The 23,217-nt window shown below is 35.4% G+C and overlaps 3 protein-coding genes across 5 annotated transcripts; 1 reads left to right on the top strand and 2 right to left on the bottom strand.

Moving 5' to 3' along the window:
* The first annotated feature begins 928 nt into the window (after positions 1-928).
* Positions 929-2,320, top strand: LOC114759823 (SWR1 complex subunit 6-like). Of its 3 annotated transcripts, none has more exons than XM_028949068.1 (5): positions 929-1,108; positions 1,195-1,301; positions 1,396-1,498; positions 1,735-1,841; positions 1,934-2,137. In XM_028949068.1, the coding sequence occupies exons 2-5, from the start codon at positions 1,197-1,199 to the stop codon at positions 2,135-2,137; spliced, it is 519 nt and encodes a 172-aa protein (XP_028804901.1). In that variant the 5' UTR covers positions 929-1,108; positions 1,195-1,196. The 3 variants fall into 3 exon arrangements, with proteins under 3 accessions (XP_028804901.1, XP_028804902.1, XP_028804903.1); XM_028949069.1 differs by having other exon boundaries at positions 929-1,078; XM_028949070.1 differs by lacking the exon at positions 929-1,108 and having other exon boundaries at positions 1,197-1,301; positions 1,934-2,320.
* Positions 2,321-3,121: 801 nt separating this feature from the next.
* LOC114759790 (laccase-3-like) lies at positions 3,122-6,150 on the bottom strand. The gene is made up of 6 exons (XM_028949042.1): positions 5,551-6,150; positions 5,283-5,434; positions 4,949-5,193; positions 4,662-4,790; positions 3,606-4,559; positions 3,122-3,500 (listed from the first exon to the last, which is right to left on the bottom strand). The coding sequence occupies exons 1-6, from the start codon at positions 5,668-5,670 to the stop codon at positions 3,370-3,372; spliced, it is 1,731 nt and encodes a 576-aa protein (XP_028804875.1). The 5' UTR covers positions 5,671-6,150; the 3' UTR covers positions 3,122-3,369.
* Positions 6,151-9,742: 3,592 nt separating this feature from the next.
* LOC114759789 (N-terminal acetyltransferase B complex auxiliary subunit NAA25-like) lies at positions 9,743-21,349 on the bottom strand. Its single transcript, XM_028949041.1, is given in 21 exon segments — positions 9,743-10,193; positions 10,195-10,244; positions 10,247-10,802; positions 11,102-11,353; positions 11,462-11,502; positions 12,701-12,839; positions 12,919-13,038; positions 14,095-14,287; positions 14,362-14,436; positions 15,392-15,468; positions 16,455-16,585; positions 16,772-16,977; positions 17,523-17,698; positions 17,803-17,944; positions 18,558-18,628; positions 19,016-19,134; positions 19,230-19,323; positions 19,661-19,735; positions 20,324-20,442; positions 20,523-20,679; positions 21,093-21,349. Coding segments are annotated over 21 exon segments (3,036 nt in total). The 5' UTR covers positions 21,240-21,349; the 3' UTR covers positions 9,743-10,097.
* Positions 21,350-23,217: the final 1,868 nt, after the last annotated feature.

Genomic DNA, 23,217 nt, shown 5'->3' on the forward strand with positions numbered 1-23,217 from the left:
GATAAATTCTCTCTTCCTATAATAAATAAGGATAGTTTAAAAAATAATTTTTTTTACATATTTATTATTTCTAATTAATTTAGGGTCCCCTTCACATCTTTTAAGCAGCAGAACGCTTATTAATAACCAAATGGGCCCTTTCTGAAAAACGATCCGTCTTGGCTAGAACCGATAATATGGGCTGGGCCTCAGCCTGGCAAAAAAGACGGGCTCTGGTTGGCGTTTTGCCAGCCCACCACATAGCCCGCACCGCTTTTGGCCCGCTCCGCGGGCTAGCCCGCTTTTTTTTTCCTCCTGATTTTTAATACATTATATAATATAGTTAGATGATTTTGACTCTCAAATTTTATATAGACATTACCTCATTCATATCAGTATATATATAATTAATTAAGCACTTCATATATATGTGTATGGTTATATGAAGAGCACCGTCTATCTTTTATTTTTATATCTATTTGTCATTACTATACATGGCTTTATAAGATTAGATGAACATGTGATTCTCATATAGTCATACATACACACACATAAAAGATTTACTTAATTAATTTGGATAAAAAACTAGTTAAATTAATTATTTATAAAAAATATATATGTTAGTTTTTCTTAAATATCTTCTAAAATAATAAATTAATTCTCATGTTTTTTTTAGTTAGAATTCATTACTCAAGTTAAAAATTGGAATCTAATTTCAACATTTCAAACTAGACTTTTTTTTTTTGATACATCACATTTCAAACTAGACTTAACTCATATTAATATAATAAATTTTTAAAAAAATTTAAACTGGCTCGGGCTGGTATTAGTGCAGGCTACTTCGACCCGTACCGCATTCAGCCCTCACCGCTATGGCCCGACCCGTATCCGCAGCGCGAGCCTGCTTTCCTCTCCTGGCAGTCAAAAATCAAAATAACTGCATCGTCCATTTGTGCTTGCTCTTTCCCTGGACCCTGAAGCCGCTCAGCCCCCCGGCGGCGAAATTACTGAGCTCTGTTTCTTGTCGCAATTCTCTGTTGCTAGCGGCTTCTTTCTTTTCTGATTTCTCCGAGGAAGTGACGCACAAGCTTAACAAGAAGTGAGAACGAAAAGCTCTCTGGTTTCCTGGGTCTGACCATTTTCCAGTCTCTTTTAGATCTTTGCTTTTATATTATAGTTTAGTTGCAAGATTGCAAATTTGACCGTATTATGCAGAAATGGAAGACGAAAGCCCAAACCCTCTTCGCCGAATGTCAAGCCGAACTCGGAAGGTTGCACCGAAAATGGTTGCTGCTCTTGCTAGTAGTGACAATCGCACGCAGGTTGAAAACTTTGAATGAATTTATAAGCTCTGTTAAATTCAGAGTTATGAATTTCATTACAGCTCTTATGTTAAGTTTGGACTTCTAATTCTAGGCTGCGCTTGCTCGCCTCGAAGCTTTGGAGAATGATAATGCAGGATTTGAGACTGTAGAAGCTATTGACGACGATGAAGCTTCTCTAGACGATGAAGATCAAGGTTTATATCGCCTTGGTTTTCTGAAACTGCTTCTGTTTCTTTTCTTTTTTTTAAATTCAATATTTGGTTGAAAATTGAGAAGCTTTCCCGCAGTTAGTGAAAATTTTGTATGGTGCATAGTGCTTCGGAATTTGTCCACGAAACAGTAGACTGTTATTAGGTACCCTGCGAAATGCTTGCATTAAGTTGTTAATGGATTCCTTTTCGTTGTTCTCTTTTTGGACCTCCTCGTGCAGTGTATATACAAAAAAAGCAGTCAAAGGGCACAAAAAGGACAACCCGGCAGGCAAAGGCACTTGAAGCAAGGAAGGCCCCAAGAACTTTCCTTGAGCTCTTACACGAGGTGAATAAACCATAAGCGATATACACTGAGAATCTCTTGCTTATATAGTTGCCTTGATGGTTTTATAGCTATATCTACATTTGCAAACACAGGCAAACCTAGAGTCATTACCTCCACATGTTCCATCTTATTGGAAAGCAGCAGTCGGACCTCCAAGCTCAACCTGCCGTCGCCATTTTTGTACAGTTTGTGGGTTTTCTGCCAATTATACTTGTGTTAGATGTGGTATGCGCTTCTGTTCATATCGTTGTCAAAATGTACACAATGATACTCGTTGCTTGAAATTTGTAGCTTGATACATGAGACATTTCGGCTTGGCTAGAAAAATGTATTATTCATATAACGTCAGATCAGAGGCACTGTGTTAAATATCTCAAGAAGTTTGCTAAATTCCACAATGGTTTTTACTTGTTTTTCCCGAAAGCAAGGTCCTTACTGAACTCCCCGCCCCAACTCTCCAGTTAAACCAACCCCCCCCCCCCCCCCCCCCCCCAAAAAAAAAGAAAAAAGAAAAAGCACTTCCGTCAGTTCACTGATTCTGTGCTTGTTTAATTGTATTGACATCTTTGATGCAACTGACTATAGGCTTCGTTTTGGTCTTTCAGAATCAATCAATATATCGTTATATGTGATAAAATATCTAAAAAGTTGTCACCCAAAAAAAAAAAAAAACCCTGCAAATTTACCCAACTCACTAGCCATGAATAGTATGTTTCATTTCTCAGACGACTAAATACAGCCATACAAATTATATATTATTATCTTTAAGAAATCATATATTGTGATCCTATTGCGTTCTGCTGATTTGATTAACCCAATTAAGGAGGTCTTGTGATGTTAGATCAGGCTAGGTATCCGCGCATCATCATGGTGGCCACCTGAAAACTAGATATGCATCAGTTCGTTTTGCAGGTCTGGCTAAATTACGTGTTTGCTTCCTTATTATGTGGGTCATTCTGCCACTGTGGGACAAGGACCAAATTGGAGGAAAATTCTGTGGTAGCCTTGGTCTACCAAAGGTTGGCAGATCCTATTAATCATGAACAAGCATACAAGTATATTGGACATCAATCTCCGATTTGTCAGTATACATGCCTATCCATAACTAATTTGGCCTACTTAATTGACATAATCCACCCAGGAATCTCTTCTAAGAATTTATGTCTGCAGCCTTGACTTTCAACTTGCCAGAATGGAACATATTTTTCCTGAACAAAAGGACTGATCGTACAAATGATGAGAAACCATTCATCTTTTATTTGTCTTTCAAGAGGCTTACACAATCAGGGGGAAACAAGTAAGCTGCTCAATTGAGCATCATCCTATTCTGGACTAGGAATGAAGGTGGAAAACCACATTGACTATACAACGACAACAATTAGCCCTACCCCACTAGGTGAGGCTGGCTACATGGATCACACAATAAAGAAAACCACACTTACTATTTAGAAAATATTTGAAGAATATGCAAACAGCAAGCCAATATTTCATTAGCATAAAATTTATAACTAATGATGTATTCTTCATCTTAACATCTTGGTAGATCTGGTGGTGGTGGTATAACTGACTGTGACGGTCCAACTCCATTCTCTACGAGGAATGCCATTGACAAACCCCAATTGAGATGTGAATCTATATGACAATGCACGAACCAAATTCCTGTTTTGCACCAATACATGAAAATCATGTTAGTGATGTGTTTTTTTCTTTTTTAAATACAAGTTGTAAGAGCAGGACTGATAAATTTTGTCAGTAGCATATTACCTGGATTATCAGCAACAAAACGAATGGCTACCCATCCTCCTGGAGGTGTTCCTATGGTGTTTCTCACAGGTGGATCAATAAGATTAAACTTAGCAGGATCCGTTGCTGGGTTGAAGTTGCCAAAACCTGAACCAACTATGTAGAAGTGGTATCCATGAATATGCATGGGGTGGTCCTCAGGTGTTACTATGCTCGTATCCTGGAAAATAAGTTGCACCTTGGAACCATATTTCAACTTGTAGAGCTTAGTTCCTCGAGCAGGTGTCCATAGGCCTCGGGGGACATTCCCTGTATAATTAAATTGCAGCGGAGGAACAGGAGGAAAGTCTGTGGTGAAGACACCAGGCATTCCTTGATAGTATGCTTGCATTAAGGAGGTAGTTCTTGGGAGTACCAAAGAAATATTGTTCATGCTGGCTGTGAAGCGAGTTCCATTAGGTCCTTGGCAACGGGGGCTATTAGGATTGGTGCAATTGATTAATCCTAACCCCACTATGAAGTTCAGACTCACATCAACATCTTGAAATACCTTAACCTGGGAAAGGCCCCTGAGTCCAGCATTGAATGCAGTTGCAGTCGCTGTGTCATTAAAGGCTGGCAGAGCCGGCAATATTGGTCTTGAATTTTGTCCACAATTCTTGCAGCTAGCAGAGTTGTACTCAAGGATTGCAGTAGTGGTGGTATTGTCAAAGGGAGCATTTTGGGCTGATTCATAGGCACGTGCTGCCATGTAGTAGCGACCTGGGGCTTGATCAGCAGTGAGAAGGACATTGATTGTCTGGCCTGGTGCTATCATCAGAACTGTTGTGGTGAAAGGCTTGGTATATGCAGCATCAGTGCCAACAACCGTCATCCTGTGGTTGGCAACCGAAAAGAAGAGTTCTTGTTCAAGTGCACTGTTGATTATTCTTAAGAGAATTGTCTCACCAGGTTCTACTGGAATCCGTACGGTATCTGCGTAATGATTTTGTCATGGGTTACAGTCAGTTCTTTATCCTTTTCAACCTTAGAGAATGTTAATCTACTTTGTAGTTGTGATATGAAAATATTCAAAACCTTGGCTGGAGCATCTGTAGAGATCACCAGGCTGACCATTAACGGTGTATGCAAGAGATACATTTGGGGGTCCCCCTGTAAATTGTGTCATCCTTAAGAGACTCATTGCATCCCTATCGAACCATTCCCCTGTTAATGATCAGAAATTATCAGTCATGACTGCCTTGGATTCATTGAACATGACATGCTCAGTATGACTTGATGGGTTAACTGTTTTTTGCAAGCTTAAATCACAATTCAATGGCAAGAAATGGGTATAGATGGCTGAGAAAGCTTAAGAGACTTACCAAGAAGGATGGGGAATTCTCGCTTTGGCATTGGGAAAGGATAAGGAGACCCCAATCTTGGGTAGATTATGAAAGCTCCATAGACAGTAGCTCTGAGGAATCCAGTATGAGCATGCCACCATAGTGTGCCTTCCTGGTTATTGATAGTAAAGCGGTATGTGTAAGTTCCTCCTGGGGGGATTGGACACTGGGTCACATAACTAGGTCCATCTGCCCATGGATTTTGCAGCATTCGAAGACCATGCCTAGAAGCACATCAGATTACGAGGAAATCAAATATCAAGCATGGTGAACCAACAAGTGAATTACTCAAGATCAATGTGATATTGATTACCAGTGTATTGAAATGTTGTATCTTCCAGCATTGGTTACTTTGATAACAAGTGAATCTCCATTCCTTGTTTCAATTGCTGGCCCCGGGAATTGCCCGTTGACAGTGAGTACGTTGAGAGTTCTGCACAGCCTCTTCACTGGTGTATTTTGAATCTATTCCATTCAATATATGAAGCCATGCTAATCAGTAACTAGCTTCATCATAATGATAGTATATATCTATAATAAGTTAATAACCTGTAGCACATCATCATAAAGCTAACACTTACAACAAATTCATGGTAGTGAGTCTCTGCAGGTGGATGAGAATCAACACAAGCAGTGATAGTGAGCAGGATGAGCAACAGCCAGAGGCAACTTGACTTGCCAGGAAGGTGAAAAGTCTCCATTATTGTCTCTGGCTTTGTTGAATGGAGATGGCTTGGCACTGGTCTGATGTGCAGGTATTTATAGAGTGAAAAGAGAGAAAGCCAATCAAGGAATTTCTTTTTTATTAGTATGGGAATTTAGAAGTTATGGCCTTTTACATGAGAGTCAGCAGTGTACTTAATATTAAAGGGCAATTAGTCTAACCATAAAGAGGATTTGGTGCACCCACTAGCGCAATCATCTGTGGAGCAGATGTTATAGATAGTCTTTAGATTTTCATACAAAGAAGTGATCCACGATGAGACTGGGTAAGTACCTGAACATTTTTGCTAAAGAACTAGTAAACATGCTTGTTACCATAAGCCAAGCAAAATAGGTTTCCATTTAATATTGTTAAATTACTATCTTAATGAAATGTTTAAGGTTTGATTTGCAAATTTTTTATTCTTCTCTGATCCTTTCATCAGCCACAGCCATTTAGTTTGTAAAAATAAATGAGAAGGCAAATTGAGTTAGAGGCTTTCCTTTATTTTGTAATAATATAGACTTACTTTTCTCATATTTTTATCATCATTTTTTTAATTAAAATATGAGATGTAGTTTTAAAAAAAAAAAAATTCTTCGATGAATCCTATCATATAATGTTAGAGTTATAAAAAGTATATATTCATCATGCTATTGAGAAATTTATCCATATTGATATATTTGAATCAACATAATATTTCTAGCTATTCATGAATCAACCTATAATGAATTGCAAATAGCAATAGAGACAGTTGGAAACCAATAGGAATCTAAGTTGCAAATTGAGTCACACTTGAAATTTGAATATCTTATTTGTAATTGAGATTCCTAAATTTACAATGTTTGATGGTGTGTTTGGATTAGCATCTTAAAAGTGATTTTATAGAATCCAAAATAAATGTATGAGAGAAGTTTTGTTTCAGCTTGTGTGGAAACATTTTTTTGAAATATTTTTTAGGGTTTTCCAAACATCCCCTAAATTGATATTTGCAACTCATTTTTCAGAAAAAAATTGCAAGGTAACTGTCATAAACTCTTTTCTTTTGGAACCTAACTGTTACCCTCCCTTTATTTAATCCACAGTAAAACTTTGTGAATCAGTCGTTTGCTCGTCGATCTAAATGCCACTAAGGTCATGCAGATCATGCAATTTTATTTTATTATCCTTGCAGCTTAACTCCAGTCTTTATTTTCTTTCTAAACCAAGGAATTGAAAAAAACCAAAAAAAAAAAAAAAACTACAAAGTAAACAACGGTACCATAATGTTGAGGTTGAGCTTCTGTTTGATTTGGTAATGAGAAAGTATGGACTTTGCGTTTGGTTGACCATTTCCAGTGATGTCAGAAAACGACATGAACAGCAATACTTAGTCCGCCATGCTTCTCGACGTTATATTATTATAAAAATAACATAAAATCGTATCTTTATTTGGTAGGACTTTTCTCAATGCATAACAACCTAGATTCCTTTAAAACTCTACTTTAATACTATATAAATGTCATAGTTCAACCCAGTCAGACCAAATTTTTCAATGTTGTGAAAGAAGTATCACTACCTTTTGGCCATCTTGGTCAAAAATCTTTACGTCAAGTTTTATAAATTTTAAAGGTTCAAATACAAGCCAAAGGGAATCTAACTAAAGAAAAAGCAAATGAGAATGTAAGGGACAACTGGGTCTGAAAGCATTTGATTTGAGTAAAAGCTCTTGATATCTTCAAATTTAACTCATCTTCAATCTAGGCATTAATTGATATGATATGATTATACATCTTTTTCACATTAGGTATATAACATTCTGGGAAAATTAAAATTTTAGTTTGTATAGTTTTGACTTTATTGTATTTTAGTCCCTAAACTTCAATTCAATATGACTCATTTATTATAGTGTTGACTTAGTTAGAACTCGATCTTTTGACTTTATTTCTCTGTAACAGTCCCCATAGTTTGAACCATTGAAAACTTCAGTTTCATGAAGTACCTAACCTTATGTTCTAAAATATAGGGACTAACATTTTCGACAATTAAACTGTAGGGACTAAGTTGTATTAAGTTGAAGTTTAGAGATTGAGTTACAATTTGAGATTGAAATTGACTCAAAACTATAAGAACAAAAAAATTAATTTTTATTAATATTTTACAAAAGAAGCAGGTTTCAAAGGGTTAACTGGTATTAATATAAGTGTTACTCTATTGGTAGTGGTACTTGTGCCAATATCAGTAGTCAGTATGTGTTATGTGACTAAGTTGGCTTCTGATGTATTAGGTAGACCGCCACAACTGACTTTTAGACTAATCCCATCAATTTGTTAGTTAAACCTAACATAACAAGATTTGGAATAACTTTGCAATTATCATTGGTCCATAAAATACACATAGCAAGTGACAGTGTCAACCTCTGGATTTAATAAAATCAACAGATGAGGAATCCTGCCGAAGTTCTAGAATGGATTCTAGGAGTCAAAACCAATAGAAATTGAGAAATCAAACAGATTGGCTCTGATGTGAATTTTATCAGCATAACGTAGGAATTTTCTCCAGATCAAATAGTTTTGTATTATCTAGATGCATGCAAAAAAGTATGCTATATCTAGAGGATATAACTAAGAAATCAGGAGAAAAGTATGACCCATCAACATGCAAGACAAGAACTAGAACAAAACCTTATCATATACTTTTTTGGTTCTATTTACAAGGTATTTTTAACATGTTTTATAGAACTAATAAAAACTACCTTAAACTTTAATAAATTTGTTTAACTCTTCCCTTATTTAATATGTGTTTTATACTTTAATAGTTTATTCTCATGAAGAATGAAGTAAGGGTATATAAATATGACCAAAGAAGTGTTTCTTTAATTCATAAACTAGAGAACAAGAAAGACAATCTCAGTGCATCATAAACAAAATATCTATAGTGCTACCTCTAGTTCTATGTAGGGGTGTTCATGAGACGAGATGGGAACGTGATAAGCCCGTCTTAGTCCTGTCCTGGTGAACAAGGACATGAAAGGATTTTTGTCTCATGTCCTATTTCCTTATTTGAAAAAAAAAATTGTAATTTTAGGTATGAATTTTTTTTATATTATAATGTTTGTTTTCTATTAGGCTTTTAAAGATAAAAACATTATTAAAAAAATTATGTAGAAAGCAATGTAAAAGGGTGTAAAAACAATATTGTAAAAGAAACACTATATAATAGCTTTATGAATTATTTTATTGAAAAATAAAATTTTGTTAGGATAATACTACAACTCAAAAGCTGAAAATCATTATAAAAAATAATTATTATTAATAAGTGAATTGAATAATCTAATAATATTAATAAGTATTTTTTTTAAAAAAATCCCGAGATGGGACTGGGCAGGATGGAATGGCCTTGTCCCGTTTCAATTGCTATTCTATCTTGTATTCGTCCCGTCTTGAAATTTTTTTTTATATCGAGATAGGATAAGTTAAATATTCCTAGTTTAGTGTATTGGACGATTTAATCCACTATAATATTAATCAGAAGTTGAAGAAAATAAATTATCATAACCTCATCCATAATGCACATTGTCCGGTTGTTGTTTATGTTGTTATGTAGAAGATATTGATTTTATATTATAGTATGATCACTCCAAGATCCAAACATTTTCTTCGATGTTAGATTCAAATGTTATTTAAGTTTCATCATACCGTCTCGTTTAAGTCAGTGCTAAATTTTGAAGAACTCTTTGAATAATTCAAGACAATTATATATTATTTTTCATTTTTCATGAATAAACATTGAAAACGTAAAGAATGGGTTTATATACATTTTTAAGTTTCTTTTATTTTTATTTTCATTTTCCTTTTTTCCAAAATTTATTTTAAGTTAAATTCGCCAACCAATGTAATCCGCTGGGTAAGACAGAATTCTCAGCTTGTGGTTGAGTTAGATCATTTGACTTGTCTAGATCTGTTTTAACTCAACAGCTTCATGTCGCTTGGGTGAAAAAACCACGTCGATGCAGAATATCGGCACAGGGCAAGGGATCATACCCTTGCTTTAAATTTTAATGTACTGAGCATGGAATCATTAGAAGGACAAGTTTGAAAAATCCCAAGTTTCATTTAAGCCAATCAAAACCAATAATACATCGCCAAAATTCCTTGAAAAAAATGATTGCTTAGTTTAAACCCTAGTCCAACAGAGAATTTTACACGAAAATGAAACAAAACAGAAGCTGCTAAATTGCAGAAAACAGTGAAGCTGTTTCACAGAACTCTCTGACAAGTATCTCCTAGATCAAACTAATGAGATAACCAAAAAAACGAAAAAATAACTAAAGCTCGGCTTTCCTAACTATCAGACTAACATTGGTGGGTATTTTCCAGTGATACAAGAGACATCTATCAAGCTGAAAACAAGTAACCTCGAGACCAGTTAATTGATGATGTTTCCTCAGAGTTGGGCTATCTGCTGTTTCATTGATCGTAATGACCTGAGTTTTAACTCACAGATCTTAGAAAATTCCATCAGTACTTCATGCTTTCCCAGTCACCATTTTCCTTGCTACATCAGCAGGGCTCCAGGACTCAAGTGATGGGAGATCCGATCACCGAGTTCTGCACCATCTTTGGAGTGAAAAAATGAGTCCAAAGTGCGAAATATTTGCCCCGGCCCATCATTCTGCTCATTGTTTCTAAAAGAGGATATAATGTACTCCACATTCTTATCCTCAGGAGTGTTTTTCCATTCCCTTATCCATTTCATGATCTCCTCTACCATACTAGACAAATGCTGCACAGAATTGGTGATTGTATGAACTAAACTAGAGCTGGAATGATCTACTGATCCACTCTTCTTTTTCTTTTTACCTGAAGGAAGACATGATCTCAGACAAGACTGGATTATGAGTCCATACCAGGCTAAAGGTTCTGTAACTATCTGTATAAGAAGCTGAACATCACCCCAAGAAGAACAGATTTCAGACTCCATGCTCTTCACCTTCTCTAAAATGTACTTCTCCAGCAAAGAATCTAAGATATTCCAAGTATGGGGCCTATTTCCATTTCCATCCGGCTGCACCAATTCACGGGAATTCAAATTCCATGCGTTTAAGAATACCGTGAAATTTAACCAGTCTATCAAGTTGGGGCCAAAAACCTGTGAAGAGGTTATCAAAAATAGGGATCAATCATCCAGTTGCAACATAAAAATAATTTTGCAATACTGAAACATATAGTAGCTAAGACTTTCAAGTTACTTGGAGCAGCTGTTTGAACATAAGAGAGAAGTATGTCTTGATTTCATACTAGTTAGGAGATAGAAAATGTTTGTCATACTAGTTAGGAGCCACATGGTATCATTGGCATTTGGTGTGGGTGCCATGTTTAGAGATACATAGTTTCATGATCCCATATAGACATATTTTAGCAGTAGCATAAAAAGCTCAATAATCTTACCTCAGAAAACCTTTCACCACCTGGAAAATCCATGATCACATCCACCGCTTCACGAAGAGAAAAGCCCAACAATTGAGCATAGCGCTCAAGCAACAATTTCAACTCTGAGGAGATTTTCGTTGGAACAGAACCATTGACCTCAACATTCTCCTTCATAGATGCTGAAGCACTTTGAATAGAGAGATATATCATTCGAGGAACTAGGGATCTTTTCTCAATCACTCTCTTGCAACTCGTCTCCCTTTCATTCATCTAATTTTGTTGGCAAACCATGCAGGGAAGAAAGGGAAAAGTTAAAATTGGAACAAGCATTATTGATAGTAATCAGCCACAAAATAGTCAAAGACTGAAATCACCTACCGAGATTCTTCTAGGACAAAAAGAAATCCCTTCAAATGGTCCTGAAACAGGTGCCAACAGCCAACTAAGTTTACCAAAAATGATCATCAAGAAAAAATAACATTGAAACATTATACCATACATAATCTGCATCACAAAATTAGAATCGACAATTAGTCAATAAAAATTCCTTAACAGAAACTATACATAAGTCAAATCCAATTATATCAGGCATAGTCAATTATTTTTGGGAAAACAATGGCAGCCTGAAGCCTTGGATGGGGTTGAGATAAGGGGCAGGGTAGGGACGGACTGAAGCCAGGTACATAATTTATTCACATATTAAGATAGCCATACCATCTGTAGACAGCTAACCAATTACCATCAAAAAATCCAGAGCACTTAAAGCTACTTGTAAGTTGTGCGATAATAAGATACTTGCTTAAAGAAATTCACTGATTAAGGTCGCAAGTTAAAAGACCAAACAAACAAAATACAAGTTAAAAAAAACCATTTCATTCATCTACACACAACAGCTTAAGCTTTCAAAATGAACAGTACTTTGATATGAAATAAAATCAAGTCTTAAGGTTGACATTAGGTCCTTGCGTACCAAGTCTCAATCTCACAATTCAGAACTCAAATAGTGTGAAGAGAAGACAGATGCTGTTAGCAAAAACGGGTAGAAAATTTGAAGGTCTGAAAAAACCTCATCAGTCATCATGTTGTGTAGAAAGATAGGAATAAGGATATGGTTGAAGATCTCATTTTGCCCAAATAGAGACCCATAGTCTCCTTGCTGGGTATTCCAGTTGATTAAAATACTGTGTATTCCTCATTTTTAACTTCTCAGTTTACTTTGCATTAGCTTTTGACAAGACGTGCACGAACATCTATAACCAAGGAATTTGAAGTTCAATTCATGTCTGCTCATTCCAATAATGGAAACTAAAAGTACATCGCATGATAATGATAGTAACTGGCTTGTGCTTTATCCACCAACAGTCGGTATCCATAAAATCATTCACAAGCTACCATGTAAGAGTTTAAATTAAGGTTTAATAAGGTTGAACATTTCTTTAGCTACATGCAAGGCAGCATCACATATAAGTTTTATACCTTAAAGAGTAAAGCCAATATGATTTTCATTTTGGCGTGGACACTTGTTTAGAGGATTTGTACATATTGATGTAAAATAGTCCCAAGCATAATAAAAACATTTGCCTCTAAAATCAAGCTGTAATTGAGAAACTGACTGACCGAGAAGAAAATTTTTCTCCGACGTCGGCGTCCACCAAGGTCGTGATTGCAAGTCTTCAAGGAAGGTCAGAGACTTTGATCCAATCTCATTAGAGAGCTCAAGGAACGGAATTCCACATTTCAAGCTTTTGAGGACACCCTAAAAAATATTTAACATATCTATTATCATATGTATTAGAGGTAGTCACCAACAGCCAATGTTAAAAGACATTAGTTACCTCCTCTTCTTCAATATTATCTGAATTCTGCTTTAGCTGCAGAATAGGCGCTTCAACCCTAGCCACTAGATACTGACTAGAGCGTTGCAACTGTTCTTTAAACTGCACAAACTCAATCACCTGAAATACAACGTACGTTTATAGCCTCAGTCACATATAGTGGCATCATATTTTAAGAATTCACAACAGAAAATGAGCCTACAATTTGTTTGGTTCCTCAAGTATTATAGAACTTTTATTTTAATCACTTTAGCTTAAACAGAAATTGTCACTTATTTTTTAGTGACCCAATTTTATCATTTCCTTCATATCCATCCAAAATTTAAATCAAATTCAACAAATATGTTGACTTGGACATTAGAGTTGATAGAAATTTAGAATCACATAAATAAATAACTAGATGCAGTTCCCTCACAACGTCTGAGAAACAAACTATTCATCAATTACGAATAATACTACCAGGCAAAGAATTTATAATATATTATATCACATTTATATATCGATGACTCAATAATCAAATTGTTAAATTCCACAACATATTTATATAGATCATGAGGGGTGAAATTAGATCATTTTACGAAAAACTCATGAACAATAAAAATAAATACAGATCAATCTCTAAATATATGCTAATATATTTGGCAAAAAGAACCACTCCCAGCTTTGAGTTATTAACAAATCTGCACAAGAGCGGTAAGACTTTAACCTACAACAATCTCAAAGAGACCTTTTTTATCCTTTAAAATATAATCAAGTCTCAAAATCCTCCAAGTTATCAATGATTTAAGAACCTAATCTATTATATCCAATGCAAAATAATTTTTTCTTGGGCAGTGGCAGAACCAAAAGGCAAAAAGCACCTCAAGTATGAAAATGGCTGGTAAATAAGCATTGTTTAGAGCAACAACACACTTTTAGAGTTCATCTGTTAGGGATGCAGCAGGTTTAATATTCTTTCTCGTTTTGAATTTATGGTTTTTAACTGTTTTCTGAGAGGATAAGATAAAATCTTTTTTTATGCTTGTGTGTGTGTGTATGTTTTTTTTTTTTTTTTGGGTTGGGGGGGGGGGGGGCTTTCTTCTCTCTTAATATGATCTTCTAGTTCAAATCTTTAAAATGTATGAATGCCACAAGCAACGCACTCGAAGAGAAAAAGCTTTTGAAGACTATGCATACTTTTGAGTAATTTCTGTGGCGATATGCATGAAATGTTAGATCAGCAGATTCTCTTAAATAGTCATCCATAAACTTGAGGTAATCCTTCAGCAGACCGTCTAGTTCTGTCCACAGCGGAGACACCAACATCTGAGGATATATATGGTGCGAAAGGGTTTCCATCAAAATATTCTTTACATCCAATGATTTATACCTGAACAGAACAGAAACTAGAATAAGCATTGACGACGCAAACAAGGTAAAATTGAAACAATCAAACCACCTGACCATTCATATGCCACAGAAAGAGCGCCTATATAAGAATAGAGGTGCAACAGCAAGATCTTGTACTGCCAAACATATCTACAAAAGGAAACATGGCAGCCACATGACATCATCAGAATTTAGCTCAAGGCCCGGCGGTCTGAAGTTACAAAACTTGTAAATAAAGCGGTGTGCTACAAATGCCAAATTGAAAAGTATCCAAGATAAGAACACACTGATCCATCCTTGATGAAAAAACTACACCAGGTACAGATGCAATTTATAACCTCAACTCAACCATATAATTACATTATGTTACAGTAAACGACAAACACGAAAATGGCAATAACCAATAAAAACTATACGAGATTTATATCCTTCATATTTCTTCAAGACATTTAGAAGACCATGACCATATCATCCAAGAGCCCACTTGCAACTACGGAGTGCGACATCTATTAGTTCAAGCACAAAGTAAGGGCCCCAAATTTCTACATCCAACTTTCATAAAGATAAAAGCAAATCTAATTTCAAATAAAGAATAACACAAACAATAAAGTTTTGATTCAATCAGCATTATCTAATTAGAAATGCTATTCTAAAAACAAATTCGAAACAAATCCCCAACAGTTTCAGCAAGATAGTTATCTAATTATCTAATTAAGTTATTGAACGAGATCTTTCAATTAATAATATATCTAAAGATTTTGCCTTGAATAGAGCTCCGATGTTATGCGATCCATGTAGCTGACCACACCTAATGGGATAAGGCTTTGTTGTTGCTATTGTTGTATCTTGTGACTAAAAACACATTTGCACTAGACAGATTCTCAAAAATAATTGCTTAAAATTACATATTTATAATATTAGACACAGTAAAAAAAAAAAAAACTCAAGAACACAGATCTGCAAGATTTGAATGCATTAAAAAAAAAAAAAAAGCATAGACCAGAGGTGATAAATGATAGCAAGATCTGCATGACTTCAACAATTTTCCTTCACCTAATGCACTTTTAATTCAGGCTCCTAAATATGACGCAAGAGAATTGCTGACCTTCGTATTGCCAAGCCAAACTCCAAAACCATAATAGCCTCTACTAAATAACCGACATTTTTAGTGCGCCAGAATAACTGTACCAAAAAAATTAAAATACATTAACAGTGGCCATAGCATCCATGAAAGTTTTTTATATGTTGAAGATTATCAATAATTTATTTGTAAAAGACAACATTGTCAACAATCTATTTGTGAACCAAAACATTATTATGCAATGTCACATACATGTAGCCTAAGCATCAATGTAACACAAAAAAAAAAAAAAACCAAGGAAGCAATAAAAATTCTCCTTTGATAACGATACCAACTACATGGAAATGAAGTTCATTCCAACCAAAAAAAAAAAAAACGACACTTTTCTGTTAAATGTCTTGATTTGCTAAACTTTTAAGGGGTCAACAAACCTTCCAACTTAAGATAGTTCTTCAAAGAAGGAAACCTTAAAAATAAGAGGCTTGTAACTGGCACATTTCTCCGGAGAACTGTGTTGAACGGTATGGGAGACTCTAAAATCAAGCTTAATCTGAGAGATCAGCAGAACATGGTTTTAAAGAGGTAACACTTGAACATTTCCCGCCAAAGCATGTGTTCGTGTAAAAGAATGAAATTATAAGACTTACTAGTAACTATCTATGATGAATTACTCCTTATATTTAAAAAAGAAAGAAAAATAAGAACTTTGATGAATTCTTAAATGGAAGGTTATGTCTCAATGATGTTATCCAGCCAACCAAGTCGGCAGGTTTATCGTTGGTGATCCCAAAATTAATATGTATTCTGCATTCTCTCTTTCAACTAATTAATGCACAGAAAATGTAGATAATCCAGCACAACAACTGTCACCAATACATGAACTATCCATCTCAACCACAATGTCATTTTCTGTACCTACTCCAACCCCTAAAACAAGTGTAGATAACAGAATATAATATATGTTAAAAGCCTGCAGATTCGATCTCGTGTATAAAGGGAATGGGGGAGCTATAACAGGAATCGTGCAACCCCTTTAACTTTATTTTTGCCAAAATCAAAGAAATTCAGAAATTTTAACACCACATACCTGAACCAACAAATTACAAATTAATAAAAGCAGCTCCTCACCCTGCATGCTCTCCTGCGGATCCAAGTCCTTAGAAAAAGCAACACTTTTGCAATATACTTCAGCCATTTGTACACAGCAGACTTCAAGCTCTAGAACAAGTTCAGATGAGCTTGTATAAATGGCCAGCCAATACTCAATACTCAAAAATGAAAGCTCAGATTCAACTCAGTCTAAACTCTGAACTAGCTAAGTGTGAATAATTTCTTATTTTCTTAGAAAACACTGAACTGAATAATGAAACAATGCACACGTGTGCACCACTACAGCAGACCTACCACTTAATGAAGACTCAAACATGTCACCCATCAATAATTGTTGGATCTTGAAAAAGGAAAGAGATCGCCCAAGATTCTTTGCTGGCACGGTTGTCAAGGGATCAGAATTTTTCTTTAACTTCTCCAAAAGTTCCATCTTCTTATTGGGATTGAGTACTTCAATAAACATCTCAACGTCACTAGTAAAGCAGGGCAAGTGACCAAACCTATAACCATAAAATCAATTCTTCAATTTTAACGTTACACTTTCCAGTGCTGCACTTTTTCAAGCACTATAAAAGAGAGGAAGGAACCAAATTCTAAGAAAATCACTAAGCACCAACCCAGCCAAGAGTTGCACACATATGATCACTAAAACTTAAAGAGAAGTATTGAAAAGCAGCATTAATTTGACTGATTACACGAGGACAGAAAGATCTTGGAGCAGACTTATCACATTTATAACATAAACAAAACTAACACATCATGAAGAACTACTGATACTTAACAAGCCTGAATATTATAATCAGAGACAATTATGACATAAATTACTTAGTGCAAATTGAAAAAGGATCAGCAGGCAGCATTCCGGCAAGAACCAGATTTGTGAGCCTCATCCTGATTTGAATCCCCTTTCAAGCTTTGTCAAATGGCATCAGCCGTCATTAACTTTTCTTACAAACTCCTCAGAAGACACACACTATACACACGAGATTTGAAAAGGAAGAGAATTAGACTTTTCATGGATAATAGGTTTATTGTTAACAAATACCTGCAAAAATATTGCACAATGGCATCCATTAAGTAGTCATCATTCCCCTTCTCACGCAAAAGCTTCCTTCTTTCAACTTCTATAGATGCTAAGTATGGACCCCTTAGAGAGTTATTAGCAGTATCTGCTTGTAACTTTTGTATAAAAGCCGACGCATTTGATACTTGACTATCAAACTGCACTCAGATTGTGCATACATCAAATCCCAAAAAAATAGTAAAACACTGCTCTATGCTCAACTCATTGACAAGGTACAGAATATTAAAGGATAAACATTCACCTCTTCATCTGTCAAGTGGGAGACCTTGCAATTAATAAACCTTGACGGATGAACTGGATCCTTAACAGCCTCATCACACCATATGCTGTCATCTTCCAGCAAGCAGCCCAGGTAATGAAGGTAGGACATCCAATCATCTGGGCTGCCAAAAGGAGACAGCAACAGTAGCAATAAGAAAACCAAAAAGGCATTAGCATGATAAAAAGCTGAAAATGGGTTAAGGCCTGGTCCCTAGAAATAGAAATCCAAAAATTCACTTGATATTGGAAGTCTAGAACTGATGCAAAGGAAGAAGAATTATGGTTTAAATAACAACCGCGCGTATAAATCTGCATTTGTGTATATATGCAGACATATGGAAACTAGCATCACTAAATAATGAAATAAATATCTTTGTGACTCATTGGCAAGGACGCGATATTTTGCTTATGTTATTTTTTTGGTTCACAAGATTGAAAAATGAAGCTTGAACAACTAAAACTCAAAACGAATAGCATATAACCTATATGAATGTACAAATTACCACAAGCAGAATGAATAATAGAATTTAAAAATTTAAGGAGATCAAACCACAGAATTCCATAACAATAAAATTTTATCCTCGGTTTTAAACAGGCTTTTCACACATCATGCCAGCCACTTTGTTGCTACTACTAGCAAAATCATTTATATCCATACAACTGCCATAAGTTTCCAATAAGATTTTCCAAGGTTACATATAAAGATAGATATAAATTCAATGCCCAAAAGCATACCAAGTCTCTAGAATTTTCTTAAAAATAGCTGCAGCAGCGGCATGGTCACCTGCCCTGGCAAGAAGTCTTCCCTGTCAACTTAAAGTCAAAGGACACAGGTTAATGAGGAAAGTCAAACAAGAAATGAAAATAATAGCCCAAGTTGTTTCATTATTGGATCATTGATCAAAACTCAAAATACTGAACAATTCAATACAAAATTTAACTTGTTTCCAAAAGATTTTGCTTGAAACATGTGACACCACGTATTAATTATTTTTTATGCCACAGGAAATACCACATTCACATCAACCCTGGAATCTACATAAATTCCTTTATTTGAATCTATACCAAATCAAGCACAGGCCGACTCCCAGATATCGAGTTTCCTATTGAAAGAGGCAACCATTTACAATAAAGAGGGAAATATAAAAAGGGTAAAAAGAGGCTACAAAACAGGGGGGAGATCCTGAAAATACCTGTATCCGTAGCTTTTCGACTTCAATCATCAACAATGATCCTAAATTCCCTGAGAGAATTTCTAAAGCATCCCCAAACTTGGCTTGCTGTTCCAAAATGGAAATGTAGACAATAAGAGCTGCAACAAATTCAGAAAAATTTAATACAAACATGATTCATAAACTGAACCTTTCTGATTGTTCATAATATATAAGGTAGAAAAAAGCAAATCACCATCAGGCTCATGCAAGCCATGTGAAGCAACATGTTTCTTGAGTAGACCTTCAGCTAAAAGTAACAGTTTCTCTCCTCCATTGCCACAGAGCACCTATATTCAGTTGCACAAAGAAAAAAGTAAATTCAACATATTTAATCGCATAAATGCATCAAACTCCAAAACAAAATCAGCAATAATGTCACGCCACTGAACCATTGGATTTCATGCAAAAAGCTCAATGTCACAAGTCCAACATCCATCACTTTTTCTTTGCTAGAGTATAATTAATAAATCATATTTATGGTTTCTACTACTTTCCCATATTATCCATATCACCTTGACATCCACTCAAGCTGAACTCCCTGTTGGAACAAGCATGGCTCAAGGTGCACAAATTAACTTGCAGATAACGAGGCAGAGAAAGGCAGTATAAGGTAGTGAGAAGAACCTGTAACTGGATGCTACAAACTGCCCAAAGCAGAAACCTTTCTTCTCCAACTAGTTTATACATCTTGATAGCTGTCTGCCAATCAGAAAATAATTAATTAAGAGCAAAGTATTGCCCATAAAAAAGCACAGCAGAAGTTGTGGGAAAAAAAAATAGAGGACCGAATAAGATAAAAGAAATAATCATACTGTTATGTAATTATAATTATAAATAAGAAAATATTTAAACATAATATAAAAGGAAAATCCCAGAAAAAGCCCTTGAAATATAAGAAATTCCAGATTGGGTCCTAGAATTTTGAAAATGACAGAAAAGGTCAATGACCCAATCTATCATTTGCAAAATCAAGAGGAATTGACAACTTTGCCCTGATTTGTATTCACTACAATGATTTAAAGAATCACTATAAGGGTTTAGGCGTTACCTAGATTTCTAATCAGTCTAATCATATTGCTCGGATTTATATCTATTAGGGCCTTTGCCTATAAATAAGTATTTGTCATTCTTTGCAACTCAGTTTTGCAATATGATTAGAATGATTAGAAATTATTCAGTTTCTCTTAGTCCGCTACTCTTTTCTAATTCTCCTCTGTTTCTATTACTCTTTTCCATTTCTTTCCTCTTTTCTCTCCTGTTTCTTTACTTTCCATAAGACATACAAACCTGTTGTTGCTTCACAAATGAGTACTCACGAACATAGCAGTTAAATAGTCCCATCATCAGTTCCAGATTAGTTGGGAATTTACTACAGGCGTGCTCATAGCAGCTGGCAGCCAAATCCACTGGTCAAATAGAGAAAGTTTAAACACCTAACCATGATATACATATAACAAGATCACATCAAAGAGAAAACAATACTCACAGTGATCTAATCGCTGAAACACAATCTGAAGCGTACTAAGAGTGAGATCATCCATCAAAAGAGAATCATTTGTAAACAAAAGCTCTTTGGCATTCAAGCAAACAGAGAATGCTTCGTCAGGTTTACCCATTCTTTCCAAAATGAGCGCTTTGAGTGCCTGCAAGACAGATGACAGCATATAATGATAATGATTTCTATTAATGAGTTACAACACCAAATATGGGTGGCAAAAAGGCCAAGCAAGTTTGATCCATGAAAATTTATCTCCTAAACACCTAACCAAAACTACGAAAAAGAAAAGCTCCTTGAATTTCAAAATGAGACGCCTTGCATTTCCGAGAAGCAGTAAAAAAATTGATAAAAATGATGCCGACATCCTCTAAGACAACAATAGTAAGAAGAAAGAAGAGTGCAGGATACTAGCGAGGCGGAAAATAAAAAACGCTAAGATCAGCTACCTAACTCAAAAAAGAGCAACTTAACTTCACAAAACCAAACCCGCATTATAGATAACACTGAATGCATATAAATAAGCACTCACAAGAATTCAAGAACCAATATCAAACTTACAAGTGCATAAGGTGAATTAGGATGCTTAGCAAGAAGCGCAGTAACGTGCTTGAAAGCGTTCTTGAACTGCCGTGAATCAATGGCGTCCCAAATGGGCCGTACCCTTCGCTCGGGAATACCACCGGCTAACCCAAACTTAGACGCCATCAGAGTGAGGATTGGAGATCGACAGCTTCCTGCAGTGCTGGTCTTTCAAACCGTAGGGACGAGAACGTTGTTTACCAGAGACGAAGAAAACTGAAAAGTATCGGAAAAAGAGCGAACCGGAAACCTAAAGGGAGTGTTTGAAGTTGAAAGAATTTTGTTTTTCTTCGCAGCAAAATATGTTCAGAGAAAACGACACCATCTTGCTCCTTTTTTTGGGCAAAAAAAAGACTACTGGGCCTTAATCTCTTGGGCTAGACTCGAATTGGCCCAATAACCTTGTTTATCTCCCCCCATAACACCGTAACGTAGAATTGTTGCATTAGATATTGTTTTGGCTACCTTGACCAAAAAGAAAAAATGTTTTGGCTACCAACATAAATTACATAAATATGTTTATAAGTACTTAATATAAACAGCATCAAACAAATCTTTTATTTAGGAAGGGGCTTTTTTTGGGTTGATTAGAAAAGAACTAGTGAATATAAATAATGATGGTAGCTCCAAATTTTACCTATCACACTTGTACACAAATTCCTTTATTTTCAAAGAAAATTAGGCTTTTAGTTTCTTTTCATTTTTTTGGGACCATAAAATTTTTTAAAGAGATTAGGTTAAATTTGGAGGAGAAAAGATGAACTTCTCCCAACTAGATAGTCCCACGAGTTCAGAAGTGAAATGTTGGTTTGATCGCATGTCTTCTCCTTTGGCATATACCCGCGTTTAAAAGGCTGCTTTGTTCCAACGCGCAACGAAACTGGAGGCCGCTTTTCCTTTTCTTTTTTTATTTTTTTTTCCTTTTGCCAACAACTAGAAGCTACTTTTTATGAGTTGAGATGCGTCACGCCTGGTAGTTTAGAGTTGACAAAAGAGAGAGAAAATATTTTTTAAAAAAGGTTAAAGAGTAAATATATCTATAAATTTTTCTCAAATGTGTGCTGGATATTATAAACAAACCTTACGCACAAAAATACGTATGACTACTCCAAAAAAAAAACTATAAAATGCTACAATTATTTAATTCATCAAAGTTGACTTTTTAATTCAAGCTTTTGACCAAATAAAGTGACATGGACACTAAGCTAGCATTTCAGTCTCCCTTTGTTGGATTTTGGGCTTGGATCCGCCCTTGATGGGCCGGATTGTTTGACCGGGTATAAAGAGAATATACCAGTCAAATATCCAGGCAATATTGTGATATGTTTGACTTGGTCAAACACTCTGAATCATATCCAATCGGTTACGATATAAATCTAATTAATTTAATATTAAATTAATTAATTTATATTGTGTAGATTAAATATATATTAAGTATATATATTTAGAATTAATTGTGATTGATTCTGGATTTGAATTCAAATATCATGATATCATGAGATAATGATATATTTATATATCCTATTTCAGATTTTTATCTGAGGCTCAGTGGATATTTTGGCTATCCAAATTATCCTTGACAAAAGCTATAAATAGAGGCTTCCTCCCATCAGTTCAAATCACTCCAGTAGTAGAGTTTTCCTACTATATATCTCTCTCTCTTATTTTCTTTCTTGTAAAGAGGTGCTCTGCTGTGCACTTAAAAACTTAGACTTTTATAATCTAGCTTAAGCGTGAGCTAAGAAGATCCGACGACCCGACCCGAGATCTGACCCGGTACGTTTTCGATCCATGTCCTTTTTATTCTAACACCCTCCGATCCAAAATGATATTCTCTCCTTCATATTGCACCTTCATTGAAGAGAAGGCCAGCTAAAACTCTTCGCAAAATTTACTCCTTTATTTCATATGTCTAAGTCTCTCTTTTTCCAAGGAGAACAATACTACTATCTTTTAGTTACACCTATTACATCTCCTCTAGTTATTGATTAATGAAAACTAGAATGGAGCTGAGAATGTAGCATTATTTTTCTTGGAACAAGAGAGATTGAGAGAGATGAAATGAAGAAGTGAGTGCTATAGAGAGCTTCACCTTGTCTTATTC

Source organism: Neltuma alba, unplaced genomic scaffold, assembly GCF_004799145.2.
Source record: "Neltuma alba isolate B1F8T4 unplaced genomic scaffold, ASM479914v2 tig00010901_pilon, whole genome shotgun sequence".
NCBI classification, from domain to species: Eukaryota; Viridiplantae; Streptophyta; class Magnoliopsida; order Fabales; family Fabaceae; genus Neltuma; species Neltuma alba.